The sequence below is a fragment of the Mchenga conophoros genome, linkage group LG1 (genome assembly GCF_057382185.1).
Source record: "Mchenga conophoros isolate Kocher_MC1m ecotype Shallow Benthic linkage group LG1, M_conophoros_male_GT1.1, whole genome shotgun sequence".
Taxonomy (NCBI): Eukaryota; Metazoa; Chordata; class Actinopteri; order Cichliformes; family Cichlidae; genus Mchenga; species Mchenga conophoros.
Window position 1 is genome coordinate 21,223,315 of NC_140526.1, and position 16,349 is coordinate 21,239,663.

The 16,349-nt window shown below is 41.1% G+C and overlaps 1 protein-coding gene across 2 annotated transcripts in view; it reads left to right on the plus strand.

The window, feature by feature from the left end:
• The window catches only part of galnt18b (UDP-N-acetyl-alpha-D-galactosamine:polypeptide N-acetylgalactosaminyltransferase 18b), a 101,178-nt gene that overhangs the window by 73,100 nt on the left and 11,729 nt on the right, over positions 1-16,349 (plus strand). For both annotated transcript variants that reach the window (XM_085269791.1, XM_085269792.1), the window contains 2 exons: positions 1,756-1,941; positions 6,574-6,711. In XM_085269791.1, the coding sequence (XP_085125917.1) occupies positions 1,756-1,941; positions 6,574-6,711 (324 nt within the window). The remainder of the gene's footprint in view (positions 1-1,755; positions 1,942-6,573; positions 6,712-16,349) is intronic.

A 16,349-nucleotide genomic window follows, 5' to 3' on the forward strand; every position in this document is an offset into this window, starting at 1 on the left:
GCTTTTAGAGTCAAAGAGTCAAGCTTTTCCTCCTGGGCACTAGGACTATCCACATTCTCCACCACGGGCACTCCCTCTTCACAGTCAAGGATACAGTAGGCAGCAGGAATAATGAAGGCCCTGTGCTTGTTAGCCACTACGTGCTTTATGCAGTCTCGATGTCATCATGGCCCGCTGCACTGACTGTGAAGTTTCCAAAACTGTTCTTGCACTTGAGTAACAGTCTGACTTTTCAGGTATGATGTAAACATCAGAAGAGAGCTAAGAAGGAAATTCCCTTTTCTTTGTAAAACAGAGTCAGCAATGTGCTCAAAATGTTCCTCAGAGATTCTTGACATGATAGCATCAAACAGTTGCTGGATGGGTGGAACAATGCTCAGTTGGTACCGAGGGGCTCAAAGTGTACCAAGAAAGCATCCACCACGCCGTGAAACCACCAGCAGTCATAACTACTGATACAAAGCAGGATGGATCCATAATTTCTTGTTGCTCAGAACAAATTCTGACTCTGCCATCATCATGTCGCATCAGAAATTGAGATTCATCACCCGAAACAACGTTAATCTAGTCTGTATGAAATGGCCTGTATGGCCTGTGTTTTTGTATAGTGCTTTACTAGTCCCTAAGGACCCCAAAGCGCTTTACACAACATTCAGTCATCCACCCATTCACACACACATTCACACACTGGTGATGGTAAGCTACATTGTAGCCACAGCTGCCCTGGGGCGCACTGACAGAGGCGAGGCTGCCCAACACTGGCGCCACCGGGCCCTCTGACCACCACCAGTAGGCAAAGGGTGAAGTGTCTTGCCCTAGGGCATTGAGTCTCCCAGAGGTCTTCATTATATGAGGACACAACGACCGAGACTGTCGGAGCCGGGGCTCAAACCGGCAACCTTCCGATTACAAGACGAACTGCCAACTCTTGAGCCACGATCGCCCCTGGTGAACTGGTGTGGTCTTCTGCAGCAGACATGATTTTCTGCCTAATGAGTTTTTGTTAGAGTTATTGTTGGCTTCCTACCAGCTTAAAGCAGTGTGGCCATTCTCCTCGAATCTCTGGCATCAGCAAGGCATCTGCACTCAGAGAACTGCTGCTTTCTGTAATTTTCTCTATGAACCCTAGAGATGGTCGTGTGTGAGAAATTTTAATGGATCAACAGTTTCTGAAATACTCAGTCCAGCGTATCTGGCTCCAACAACGATGCCATGCTCAAAGTTCCTCAAATTAACTTTCTTCCCCATTCTGATGCCCACTTTGAACTTCAGCAGATTGTGTCGACCATGTCTACATGCCTAAATACATTAAGCTGCTGGGTTGTCATTGGCTGATTATACTGGCATTTTTAATGAGATAAGGTGGCCTGTGAGTGTAAAAAAACAACAGAAAATGGGTCACAGGTCTTTGCAGAAAAAAAAGTTTCCTGTATATTGCCAGTTCTGGCAGCACAGTACAGCTTATTGAAACTCGTCCCTTTCTAAAGTATCCTTTAGACACTTTCAGTGCTCCATAGAGGGCCTGCTTGCTAGCATGAGCATCAGGTACAAGGCCCTAGAGTGTGTAACAGCAACATCTGTGCAGCCTGTGGTGCAGCTGTGTTTTCTTAAAGTCTTCTGGGGTATCTGTCTGTTTTGTGACTTAATTGAATATTTCAAGATAAACTTTTAAACAGCACAACAATAGCTTGGGTTGTTATTGTGAAAAAACTAACAGAACTTTCTTTTCTTTGTATTTGGAATACTTAAATCCAGGTGTGGCAGTGTGGAGGCAGCATCGAAGTCCTGCCTTGTGCTCGCATCGCCCACATAGAGCGTGCTCATAAACCCTACACTGAGGACCTGACATCGCACGTACGTCGAAACGCCCTCAGAGTTGCAGAAGTTTGGATGGATGAGTTTAAAAGCCACGTCTACATGGCCTGGAATATTCCACTGGAGGTCAGTGACCATGTTAATGACAACAAGCACAAGTCACACATGGATTTGAGGGTGGGGAATGTCAGCTTACACCTTGTCAGTAGTGCAATGTGCAATGAAAAAAGTTAATCCCTTGGAAATTGTTGTGATTTTTTTTACACGATTGGACTGCTGATACTTTAGATGTGTGCAGACAAGGAAAATAAACAGCTCTTCTTTAGTGGCATTCATTCACTATTCAGAAAGAGTCTTCAAAGAATGATGGTTCCTTTCCAAAACCCTAAAAATAACATCAAAACAAGAACTTCATAATTTCTCACAGCATGATTGACTGTTTTCCTTTTGTGACATAATCCAAAGGGAGTATTTATAAAGTCAGATGTGCAAACCCACAAATAAGCGATCATATCAGAGAAAAGCACCATAAATTTCAGGATGATCAGGCTGAGTCCAGTCTTCAGCTACCTAATCTAAATGTTGAGGGTTGAGTGTCATCTGTTATCAGCTGCTCTCCTCCCATCACAGATGCTTAGTTGAACGAGGCCCCTGACACCTCCTGAAGGCTCAAATGAAATGATTTTCTTGTGACTTACAGACTGGCCTGAATTAAATACGTGCCACTGAATAAATAAATGCTTAATATGATTCAAGAAAATGGTTTAAATGAGGACATTAGCATTTAGAAAATCCATTGTAAAGGCTGACAATAATAATTTAAAAGATTAATTAAAGAAAGTAACTGGATTATAGTGTGACTTGGGAGTGAAATAATGAATAATACAGAAAGAACAAAATTAAATGCAAAGACAGGCGCTGTACGTCATTTATTCAATATGTTGGAGCAGAAATGCCGCTGATTTACTCTTTTCAGTCTTTTCATTTGAGGCATTTGAGGCTATACTCACATATACTTACGTAATATTTTCAGCGTGTTTTCACAGTTGTATTAGTGTCAAATTTCAAGGATTTCATAAAAAAAAAAGATTTTTATTTGATCTTGGATTTGGTCAATCAAAATAAATATGCACGCTGTGTCATCTTATGTTAAATGTAGCATCCCTCAAAGGCAAAGTCAAATGTTTGTTCACTGAATCTTTTTTCTTGTCCTGAATAATCTGTTTGAATATGTAAATCCATGTTATGAATAGATGAACATCTGCAGGCAATTCATTCAGTCAATAATGAGGCGTTTAACAGAGCCTGTACTCAAGAAGCATGAAATTTTGTCCCAGCTTTAGCCCCATGAATTAACCACACAGTGAAATCATCAGTGTTAATTTACCTCTGAGAGCCTCAAAATGAGCATAGTGCTCATCCGAAGTTTGCATCCATCTGAGTTCACTTTTGGGGGAATTATGTTAAAATGCTCTTCATAGACTACAGCTCTGCATTTAACACCATAATTCCCTCCACACTCACCACCAAGCTGGAGCATCTGGGACTCAGCTCATCTATGTGTCAGTGGATCTCCAACTTCCTAACTGGCAGACCACAGGCAGTAAGGATGGGCGGACATGTCTCAGCCTCCACCACTCTCAGCACTGGAGCCCCCCAGGGGTGTGTTCTGAGCCCCCTGCTGTACTCTTTGTACACATATGACTGTGTGGCCACTACCAGCTCCACCACCATCATCAAGTTTGCTGACGACACCGTCGTGGTGGGCCTGATCTCTGATAACAACGAGACGGCCTACCTGAAGGAGATTAGGAATCTGGAGAACTGGTGCCAGAGGAACAACCTCCTTCTAAACGTCAGTAAGACAAAGGAGCTGATAGTGGACTTCAGCACTAAGCAGGAGAGGAACTACCAGACCCCCGTCATCAACGAGTGCCCAGTGGAGAGAGTGGACAGCTTCAAATACCTCGGAGTTCACATCACGCAGGACCTGTCATGGTCCTGTCACATCAACACCGTGGTGAAAAAGGCCCGACAGCGTCTCTACCACCTCAGACGCTTGAGAGACTTCCAACTGCCCTCCAAGGTGCTCAGGAACTTTTACTCGTGCACCATAGAGAGCATCCTGGCGGGAAACATCTTAACCTGGTTCGGGAACAGCACCATGCAGGACAGACGAGCTCTACAGAGGGTTGTGCAATCAGCTGAGCGCACCATCCGCTCCGAGCTCCCTGACCTGCACTCAATCTACAGCAGGCGGTGCTGGACCAAGGCCAGGAAGATCGTGAAGGACCTCAGCCATCCCAACAACAGACTGTTCTCTCTGCTGAGGTCAGGAAAGCGATTCCGCTCCCTGAAGACCAACACAGAGAGACTGAGGAGGAGCTTCTTCCCGCAGGCGATACGGTCTCTCAATCACACCACCACACAGTACTGACCCACACATACAGTTCTTACACACACACTGGACTTTCTGGACTTTGGTTTTGCACAACACTGGTCACTATATTCTTCATTTCCGGTTAATACTTGTACAGTTGCTGTTATTGTGTATATATTTATTTATATTTAGATTTCTTCATACATTCTTATATAGTTCTATATTGTGTATTGTGTATTTTGTTGTACAGTTATTTTATTTTCAACTTTAATTTATATATTTATCTTTATCTTATTCTTCCCAGTTAAATTTACCCTTCATTCTAATTTGTGTTGTACAGTTATTTCATTTTTAACCTTAATTTATATTTTATTCCTTTCTAGTTAAATTTACCCTTTTTAATTTTTCATATTTATTTCCTATCTTATTCATAGCCTTTTCCTTTTTTGTTTTCTTTAGGTCACGAGCAGTTGTCCAAGCATTTCACTACATATCGTACTGTGTATGACTGTGTACGTGACAAATAAAATTTGAATTTGAATTTGATTTGATTTGAATTTGAATTTTGTGGATGTTTTTGAACCACGGAGAGCCACATCAGCAATATTTGCATCCTCTTCATCTTAATTGAGAGAGGCGTTGGTGGTGCTAGAGGCAATGCATAGGACAACATGCAGCAGATGGTAACTGTGAGTGGTGGAAGAAGTTTCCAAACCCTGGACTTACAGTTTTTTCTGAATGCTTAAACCCTAACTGTGATTCCTGTAGCACAATCTCTAAAACTATTCAGACTTATAGCAAAACCACTCACTGAGTTTGCAAAACTAAAAGCACAAAAACTGCTTTGCACTCAGTTTGCAATTTTGTAACACGCACTTTGCAAAACTGCAGGCACAATTCACTGCACAACACTCAATTACCAAATTTCCAACACACTCCTAGCAAAAGTATACACATGTATGGCTATCATTAACACTAATTTGCCAACTGTCTGGCACACTTTCACATGTGAAAACTTTTTTAGATAATTAGTTCACTTTGCAATCAGCCTAAGCACTATAATACAGGTAAGCTGTGTGTGCGGAGTACAATGGAGGGAGCAGAAAGAGTGAGAAGTAGAGGAGGCCGAGGAAGAGGACGTGGAGGTGAAGAAGTAGGATGAAGAAGACGACAAGGACAAGGAGGAGCAAGAGGAAGACGAGGAGGGGGGAGAGGAAGATGAGGAGGGGGGAGAGGAAGGGTAGGAAGAGTAAGAAATAGAATTGCTGATGACATCAGAGCTACAATAGTGGACCATGTAATCAACCGTGGAATGACCCTGAGGGAAGCTGGCCAACGGGTCCAGCCTAACTCGAGCCGCTACACTGTAGCAGGAATCATAAGGACTTGAAATGAGAATCGGTTAGTACAGTCACTTTGCACAAAGATTTGTAGCACTGCCATATGCCAATGAGAAACACACCAATACCATTGATGTAAAAATACTGAAATTGTTACTTTACAGAATTGCTAGATGACCAGATGCTGGGGGCAGAGGAAGCATGTTCACTGCAGACCAAGTAACCCATATAGTCATTATGGCGATTGCAAATAATCCTATACTTGGAAATAAACACTTGTGTTTGTTTTGATCTGTTTGAATAAACACCAGTACTTGAAGTTTGGATCCCTCTATGCTTATGGATCTATGACAGAAGTATGAGCTCAAACTGACATGGCCTACCTTGTGCACAGAGAAAGCAAAAGCCAGAAGTGTTTTGTATTCATACCATCAGTGTGCAGTTGGCGCATTGTGTGCTTAGTAGATGATGGCTTGTGTGTACTGTTTGATACGGAAACACCATTTTTACGAAGGTGTGAGGAGTTAATCTAGCTGTGTTTGCTTTTGCAAGAGAACTACAATGTTTTGATTATTGGGTGACAGGTTTTCTTATTTGTGTGAAGAGTTTTGCAAAATTAGCAAATAGTTACAAAAAATGTGCTTAAGCAATCAGAAAAAACTGTAAGTAAACTAGAGGTGACACATAAAAAAAACAACTCAATCTTAAATCCAAGAAATTCACTTAAACAACTGAAATGAAAGCTGTACTTTTAAATATACACTTAATCTAATGTTATTTTTCACCACTAGTAATATAAGGCAAGCTCTGGGTATTGAAATTTGAGGTGGCAGCTGACTAGTAAAGATGGATTTTAAGTCAAAACAGAAAAAACATTAAAACTTTATAGGGGCTGTTCAAATGCACAACAAACGGCTGCACAATGCACCTCAATGACACATTATTTGAGTCATCTTTTTACAATCTACAGGTAATCAATTCTGTACTCTGCGTGAGCATCTCTGAGTTGTCCTGTGTGTTGCTGTTTCCTTAATGCAGGACTCAGGGATTGATATTGGCGATGTGTCTGAGAGGAAGGCTCTGAGGAAGAGGCTGCAGTGTAAAACTTTCCGCTGGTACCTGGTCAACATCTACCCAGATATGAGGATGTACAGTGAAACCATCGCATACGGAGTAGTAAGCTGCCAACTCTCTCTTCATCCTAAATTCAGTTCGGTGTCTGCAAATGCCAACGCAGGGCTAAACCGTGCCTGAGCAAATCATTTTAATCACTTGTGCTGGGATATGGATGGCTGCAGTCAGGAACACAAACAGTTCATATAGACCAGGTTGCTTCAGCAACTCTGACACTTGCCTACACTACACAGCTGAAGTATTTATTATTTTTTTGATTCTTATGATTTTTCTTATAAACTGCAGTAAGGTTAATTAAAAGATACCTGTAGCATAGTCTTCTAGAGAGCGTTGCGGCACAGTTTTCAGTCAGAAATGCCAGAAAACATAACACCCAATTGGCATGCTGGCAATGCTTCTATTTGCCCATTCCTAGGTGTTCTCAAACAGCTGCATTTCCACGGTCCTCCCACGCCACATCACTACGATCCACCCTAATCCACAGTGACACACAGGCCACACTATTATCACACTCATTTTTATCTTTTTTTCCCCCCCACATTAACTGACAGTAGATAGTGGATGGATACAGACAAGGGAATAGATGAGTCTCATTACATTAATTTCCCAGAATTAGTTGACCTAATTACCCCGTATTTGTGCCATGCATTCACGGGTTACTCAGTTGTGGTGTCATGTGGGTTCATTACGTGCAACAGATTGTCAACCTTGTCTAATGAAAACAACAAAATACAAAGGCAAGGCGGCAGTGTCAAACTAATTTTTCAGTATTATTTATGCTAAAGATAGGTGTTTATCTCTGTGTGTGTGTGTGTGTGTGTGTGTGTGTGTGTGTGTGTACACGCAAGAGAAAGACAATGCGAGAAATTGCCTATTTGGATTTTGTGGATGTATACAATCAAATGTGATTTAGGTTGATTAGTTAACCCAGCCCAGCAGATTTAATTTGATTTGATTTGAGTCTCCCCAAGGTATACACTCTTCCACATGCATAACAAATACACTACTGAGAGATAAAGAAAGCTGATATTTCATGTGACATTGCCATGCCATATGCCATGCACTAACATAAGAAATTACACTTTACAGCTAGCTTATGAATTATAGCTAATGGTGTGTATTTGGATCTTTACCTATAAAGTTGCCAAGGAACTGCCAGTGCCTCTACTTTTACTTCTAGTAATGCAGCTAACTGAGTAGCCCCATTCATCATGGATAATTACCAGCCACATCCATTAAAAGTAACTCTCTCCTTAATGATCTGTGCACTTCTAAGTTTTTACTCTACTGGCCACAAAAATAGGCCCCATGGATCTGTTATTTTTATAGACTAGTATAGACCGTAAGTACACAAGATATTGCCTTTATTGTAATATGAACAATCTAAAAGATGATGGCCACAGTTTAGCCTTCATCACCAAATTGATTATTTATTCAAGCAATTGGAGGGGGGCAAAGTATACAGTTCAGTCAGATGACAGAACACATCATAAAATCCAGTTTGTATAACCTATTCCTACCCAAAGGTCTTTCTGAGCTTCCTACTCGAAAATGACATGGCCAAAATGAATGGAGTATTTCTCTGCAATTACAAACTCTCTGTAAACAATCTTGGTATCAAAATAAAGCTAATACACCTTTAAAAAGAGCCCATGAGGTTGCCATCCCCCTGGTGGAATGAGCTCTCACTCCCTGGGGCAAAGCAAGGCCCTTAGTGCTGTACGCCAGTGAGATAGCTTCTATAATCCAGTGCACGCACTGGACAAAGACAATGCATCCTCCTCTGCTCTTCAGCTGCAAAAGAAGGGGAGCAACTCAAGCTCCATTGAGTTATAAGATGCAGGCATGATCTTGGGAAAATATGCAGCATTCAGACGCAATATGACCTTGCAGCCGACAGCAGAGAACTGTGTGTGGAAGGGATGCACAGGGAGAGCATGAAGGTCACCCATTCGCTTTGCCGAAGCCAAAGCGAGAAACAATGCAGTCTTATATGAGATAAATTATATATCCACAAACCCAATGGTTTCAAAAGGGGAGCCACAAAGGGGCTCCAGCACCAAAGACAAGTCACGCGAATCCCATTTAAAAAAACATATGGCGAGGGGATGTGCACCTGGTGCCACCCTGTAAAAAAAAAATAATATGACAAGCAGATAGCTGCTAAATAAACCTTAATTGTAGAAAATGAAAGGCCCTTATCCAGCAGCTCCTGCAGGAATGTCAAAACATCCACAATAGAGCACTAGAATGGGAGAGTGTGGCGGTCCTGGCACCATTGCTTGAAGCCTCTATTGGATGAGACCCTAACGCTCTGAATTGTCGCCACCACACTAGGTGGCAGGCCCCTATTAACCAAGTTTGACCTTTCAGCAGGTAAGCATATAGGCGCCACAGATCTGGACTCGGATGAACCACTTCTCCTCCTGTCTGGAAGAGGAGATCCCTGCGGAGAAGAAGCTGCCAAGGACTTGCTGCTAGCAGACTGATTATCTCTGCACACCACGACCTTGTGGGCCACCAAGGGGCCACTAGAATCAGAGAGACTGCCAACGCACTCTCTCTAGAACCAGAGGGGAAATGCATACAGGAGCATATCTGGCCATTGGTGCGCCAGCCCGTCCATGCCCAAGGGTGCATCGTGGTCGATTTTGGACAAGAACAGTGGGCAGTGAGCGATGAAACAAGGCCACTCTGTGCTGCAACAAACGTGCATGTCTGGAAAGCCAGCATATTTCCAGGAATGAAATCTGCTGACTTGGGATTGGCGAGCTCTTTTGAAAGTTCACAAAGAAACCGAGTGTCTGAATGTGTGACAGAACCAGTGACAGCTGTGTCGCCGCTTGCTGTCTGGAGCAAGCTACGAGCCCAGTTGTCTAGATAGGCTAAGATGCAGGTTCCTCTCTCTCTGAAGAGTCTGAGTGCTGCCTCCGCACATTTTGTAAAGATGCGAGGAGCAGGCAACAACCTGAACGGCAGACCCAGGTATTCATAGGCTATGCCCTCAAATGCAAACCTCAGGAACTGCCTGTGGTTCAGGTGTAAAGCCACTTGAAAATAGGCATCCGTTAGATCGATTGTTGCAAACCAATCACCTGGGCCGGCTTAATTCAAAAGCTGTCTGAGTGTTAGCATCTTGAACTTGTACGTTCATAGATACTTAAGGTCGAGGATGGGACAAAGCCCTCCCCCTTTTTTCGGAACAACAAAATAACATTTTCTGTCTCCGAAGCAGGGACCACTCATATTGCTTTTTTCTGCAATAGCGCATTTATTTCTTCCCTCAGTATCACTGCTGCCTCGTTGCCAACAGTAGTGTTGATGACTCTGCGGAAACGAGAATCATCAACGGAATTGCAACCTGTAACCCATAGCTGCGGTTCGCAATACCCACGGGGAGGTGGCGCAAGCATGCCATTGAGGGAGCCAGCTAGATGACCTGCAGCACTGCTGGTGTGACGTTGTCAATTGTAACATGGTAACATGTACATTAACACATTTTGTTGGAGGCACCTTTCCTGGGGCAGAACAATGAAAAACAGCGGGAATACTTGATGTGGTCACCTGAACATTTAACACACCCGAACCAGGAGTTACAACCTGAGACATTTTGTGTGCCAGGGGTTTTTGCTTGGGAGACGGTGTTAGGAAAGTGCAGCGCCTTCTGGGGCTGACAACCTGAACAGAACTTAAGTGGTGCCTCTTGGGCGGCAACAGAGGGGGAAAAGCAGTGTCTCCACTTTCTCCACTCAATTCCACAGCTCAGAGGGTTAACCTATTGTGATGGAAATTTATGTATTGGTCCCACGTTTTAGTAATATCGCTTTTGGGTGATTTAATCCGTCTTCGGATTCGGATGAAGCCGGGGCCCCAGAGTTGGAGAGGAGAGTGTCATGCCTTGCAACAGCCGTCCATCCCAGGACTTTCTCCACAAACGTCACCCATCTTTCCAGGGTTGAGCACCAGAGCTGGTGACAAAATGTAGAGGCTTCCGGCTCTGTCAATAGCATGGACAATCCCCAGGCAGACAGGGCAGGCATCGTGCTGGTCTTTGTTGTGAAAACAGAAACCGCACCACTGAGGACAGGGGTGGACAAAAGATTTCTGCTTTACTCGCTTAGGTTTGGAGTCCATTCCAAAGCGCAAAGCAAAACGATGCACAAGAAAAGTCGAAGTTAGTGCTCCAACTGCGTCAAGTCGGCAGACAACGGAGCTAACTAGCAACAGCTTGCTAGCCCAAATCAGCAGAGGTATTCTCAGTGAGGTGAAGAGCGTAAAAACTGAGGGATGACTGTGATGACAGGGGGTATATGTGCAGGCGGGGCTGTGCGTATGTCATCACAGGTCATCCACCTTAAAGGCGTGAATAAAGGTTTCTTCAGCCATGACACGCGAGGATATGATATCCCACACTTATGTGTTGTACTGAGTGAATTGACTTAAAGGAAACTTGAAGTCATTGTGGGTTGCATACCTCTTGAGCATTGGGGCTCAAGAAGATATATCAGTTCAAAAATCATTAGACTAATCATAAGATCATAAGAGCTCATGGGTTGTTTGGGTTATTCCTACTGACTGTAGGAGAGAAAAGGACAGAGCATTGTTGTGCCGTATTTACTGTTTTTTATTTTTGTCTTTATATTAAAATCTCACTGACTTTCTGTTTACAACATCATTACACTTCTTATAATCAGATTCACTACAGAATGCTTACTTTTAATAATTTTATTACATCTGTTCATTTTACATACTATTTCAAGAGCAAGAGTTGAGGCTCAGGTGTGAAATTTATGGTTTTCAGGGTTTTTATCAATTTTTATCGCTATTTTTTGATCGTTTTTATCGTTAACTCAGTTTCCCTGTGTCTTTTCCCATGTATTATGAATACATCTTTTTTTTGGTACCGGTACAGATTTTATTTTGTTGTATTACCTTAAAGCCCGGTCTGTGAAAATATTGTAGGACCGTTACCGCGCCAGATCCGCGACCCCGAACCGTAGTAAGGAAACCTCTGGCAGTTACTTGAAGGTTCCGTGACTTGCTCGTAGCCGGCAACTAGCTTACTGTACAGGTCAACTCCGCTAGTAAAAAGATCAAAGGAGGCGTAGGAAAACTGCTTCACCGAACTTTATTTCTTCTCCAACGCACAAACACACCGTGTACAGTGGGCTGAAACAGTTTACTCACAGCGAGCATCGCCGACACAACTCTGGCTGCCAAGGGAGTTATTATATTCCTTTTACTAATTTTCTTTCCGTCTCTTCTGTTGTTAACCGTTACTTTTTCCCCTTCTCGTCTCTCTCTCCACACAACTACACCAGGGCAGTCCCGCTACACACATCCCAAATACATTTCCCATCAGGCTTCACCCTTAAAGGGCCATGCTTGTAATAGGACATAAACCGGTCCGTGGCACAAAAAAGGTTGGGGACCGCTGCTTTATTTGGTGTATGAAGCTGTGGGAATCACAAACTTTTTAACAATAAATAAAACTGCAAATTCTGCTGTTTATTAGGTGTAATGTTTATCACATTCACTATGTTAGCCTAGCTAATGTTAGCCTAATGTTCGCTAATCTGCCCTAGCACAAAGTCAAAAGTGCAATGAATGAAAATTTGTTTAGTTTTCACAGGTATTTGGTCATAAAAGAAAAGACTGGATAAACTGATGATCTGATGAATTACCTCTGGCTGGATAACCCAGTATCAGGCCAAAATGGGTAATATGCGCACAAGCCCACCATGTCCATTTCCATGCAGAAGTCACAATAAGTTGCAGAAGGCTGCAGTACCAGCAGAGGGAGACATTTTATTTTTAGCCAACATGAAAATAATCACAGGAAAGAATTTAAACAGACATTATTAACACATTAGCATCTAAATACATAGGGCTGTTCGATATAACGATATATATCGGTAGAGAAAGAAACCAGACTCATTGATCGCAATCCTCATTCAATGTTCTTAACGGCAGTAGAAGAAAAGGAAATCATTGATATTGTTGGGAAATTACAAACAAAAAACTCCACAGACTCTGATGACATAGATATGGAAATAGTCAAGAAAGTGATAGAGGGCATTTCCAAACCCTTAACACATATCTGCAATTTGTCCATACAAACTGGTACATTCCCGACACAAATGAAAATAGCTAAAGTAACACCATTGTTCAAAAATGGTGATAAACACCAATTCACAAATTATAGGCCTGTCTCTCTACTTTCTCAATTTTCAAAAATACTGGAAAAGGTTTTTATTAATAGACTTGACAAATTTATAGACAAACATAAAATAATAACGGATAGTCAGTATGGTTTCAGATCAAATAGATCAACATCATTGGCATTAATAGAACTGATTGAAAATATCACTAACAATATAGATAAAAGACAATGTATAGCTAGTATATTCATCGACCTAAAAAAAGCTTTTGATACAATTAATCATGAAATATTACTCGATAAATTGGAGTATTATGGCATTAGAGGAGTGGTGTTAGAGTGGGTAAAGAGTTATTTGAGAGACAGGAAACAATTTGTGAAAATTGGGGAACATCAATCAGAGTGTATGGACATTGTTTGTGGAGTTCCGCAGGGGTCAGTATTGGGACCAAAGCTGTTTATCCTCTATATCAACGATATATGTAGCTGGGGGGGCAGGGATAGCTCAGTAGGTAAAGTGGTCGCCCCATGATCGGAAGGTCGGCGGTTCGAATCCACTTAACGGCTACCCTGAGGTACCCCTGAGCAAGGTACTGTCCCTACACACTGCTCCCCGGGCGCCTGCTTAGTGGGCTGCCCACTGCTTCACTGAGTGAATGGGTCAAATGCAGAGAAAAACAAGTAATTTCCCCATGGGGATCAATAAAGTATCCATCATCATCATCAGAACATCAGATATATTACAGTTTATTCTGTTTGCAGATGATACAAATATTTTTTGTGCTGGAGAGAACTTTTGGAAATTGTCACACAAGAAATGATTAAACTGAAAACATGGTTTGATAGAAATAAGTTATCATTAAATTTGGAAAAAACGACATTTATGTTATTTGGAAATTATAAAAAAGATGCCGAAGCAAAGTTATTAGTAAATAATGTCGAATTAGAGCAAGTTTCGGATACAAAATTTCTGGGTGTGATAATAGATAACAAAATCTGCTGGAAACCTCATATAAAGTATGTACAAGCTAAACTGTCAAGAAGTGTCTCCATACTGAGTAAAGTTAAATATTTTTTGCCTTCCAAATCACTCCGGGTACTTTACTGTTCACTTATATTGCCATATTTGGAATACTGTGCGGAAATTTGGGGAAACACATATAAAACTTCACTTCAACCAATATGTAAAATTTAAAAAAAAGCAATCAGGATAATTAGTAAAGCTGGATATAGAGACCATACTAACGCCATGTTTTTGAAATTAAAAATATTGAAGTTTATGGATCTTATAAAATACAAAACGGCAAAAATTATGTAGATACAATATGTTACCAAGAAATATACAGAGGATGTTCTATGACAGAGAAGGAGACTATGAACTAAGGGGTAAATTGAATCTGAAGATTCTTAAAGCACGGTCAAATGTTAAAACCTTTTGCGTAACTATTTATGGAGTAAAACTGTGGAATAGCTTTACTGCAGAATTACAGCAATGCTCAGGAATTGGCAAGTTCATAAAGACACTTCGAAAATTACTCTTGGAAGGATATGATATTGAAAAAGACAATCACCCATTGTATGTATAAATATGTCAACTCGTATTTAAATTATAAATATCGTGCCAGCCTTGTTGATATAAGTTTTCTTGTGTATTGTGTGGAATATGTGATGAGGAGAATTAGGTAAATATGTGGGATTAATAAGATGTTGAGCAGGGGTAGGAGTTAATAAGTATGTGCATACTTCTTCCTACTCCTTTTCAGACCAAACAACTGTTATCTCATGTTAGACGAATGTGTTTTATTTTATTATATTTTTCTTGTTTGTCTGTACAAATACGTGTGTGTGTGTATATCTACACATATATTCATATTCGTAAATGAAAATACATGTAGACGAGTATATATTGGTTTTTTTGTTTGTTTTATTATGTCTGAAATAAATAAAGATACAAATACAAATACAAATACGATATAAAAACTTCTATCGTTTCCTAATACGCTATCGTTTGTTTCGTGGTGTCGTAAAATAAACTGTTTACAGCAATATTTTTTCATCATTTTGATGGTCATTGTAGTGGCTATATTAATTTCTTAAAGTTCTCTCTTTCTCTTATATTTAATATAACCACACGGACAAGTGCCTGTTTTTACATGTTGTTGTTAGCAACAATGATGGTAAAACCATCGCGTGGCTCCGCTGTCCGCTTGTTTGTTTTCTACTAAACCTTTCACAATAAAGCTCAAGATCCTGTTGAGACTTTTCAAATAAAACTGAATCACGTGAAAAAGTATGCCGAGAGTTTACGGATGAGAAGAAAAAAAAGAAAAAAGAAAAAGAACTGTTAGGTGCTAAAAAATAAACCTTAGACTCAAACTTTGAAAGAAAATGTATAGTTTCATGCATCGGTTAAAACACTCGAATCCAGATAAAGGACGCCCAGCTGGAAAAACTTCACGCAAGTCGAGTTGCCCGAGCGTCACAGAATTTACAGAAAATATTACATTTTTGTGATTTATATTGTTGTCAGGACGATAAACGTCTTATGATATGAGATTTTTGTCATATCGCACAGCCCTATAAATACATATTAGCCGCCTATCTTAATTGTTTGCAGTGATTAAGGACCCTGGAATGTATTTCATACCTTCCTTGCTCATTAGTGACTTCTTGGCTTTAAATATATTATCTCCGCCTGCTGTTATGGAAACTTCTGCATGCGTGTCCATTTCACACTTTGAAGAAGCAAAGCATAAAATGGAAACGGTGGCCCGGTGTTTCTGTTACACGCTTTGCAGTGATATCGGGTTGGGTTGTAGGCTATTTTTTTAATTGTTGTCATGTTGCGGCATTAATTAACAGAAACAAGATGTTGCTCAATCATAAAACACATCTGTAGTGTTTTAAACCTCTGAGCATGGGTTCATAGTCTTGACCAAAGTGGTAAGCTGATCATTTTTATTTCGACAGCCAAAAATGTCCTCACATTTTCAATTCACGTGTTTCAGGTCTATTTATTTCTCCCTCATCTTGTCCTCTACAGCTTTGTATCTAATTCCTGTTCCTATCCAGCTTTGTATTTGCTGTGCACACATTAGAGCAGTCCAATCAAATCTGAAGGATTTCATTTTTAAATCTCTCTTGTAACAATACTCCACCCACATATTTTCTGAAACATGTTTCATGCATCATCTTTCAAAAGCTAAAGGTCCTGATGGTTCAACGTGACTGTTTTCCCATAGGTGTCGCTTACTGTTACATATTTATTGTTTTTATAGCTTTAGAATAGTTTAGACCTGTACTGTTGATGTGGCCATGTGCTGCCTGTGGATCTACTGATTATCAGATACGAGTAGACATCCCCGGAGCAACTGTGTTCTTCTGATCTCACATCTTTGCCTAATTCACTCCTTGCTCAAACCACTATCCCTGAGCTCCCTGCGGTGCACTTTGTATCTTGCAATCTTGCCAACCTTTGTCATGACGCACATGAATAACCCTCTGGGCCTCAAAATCTGAG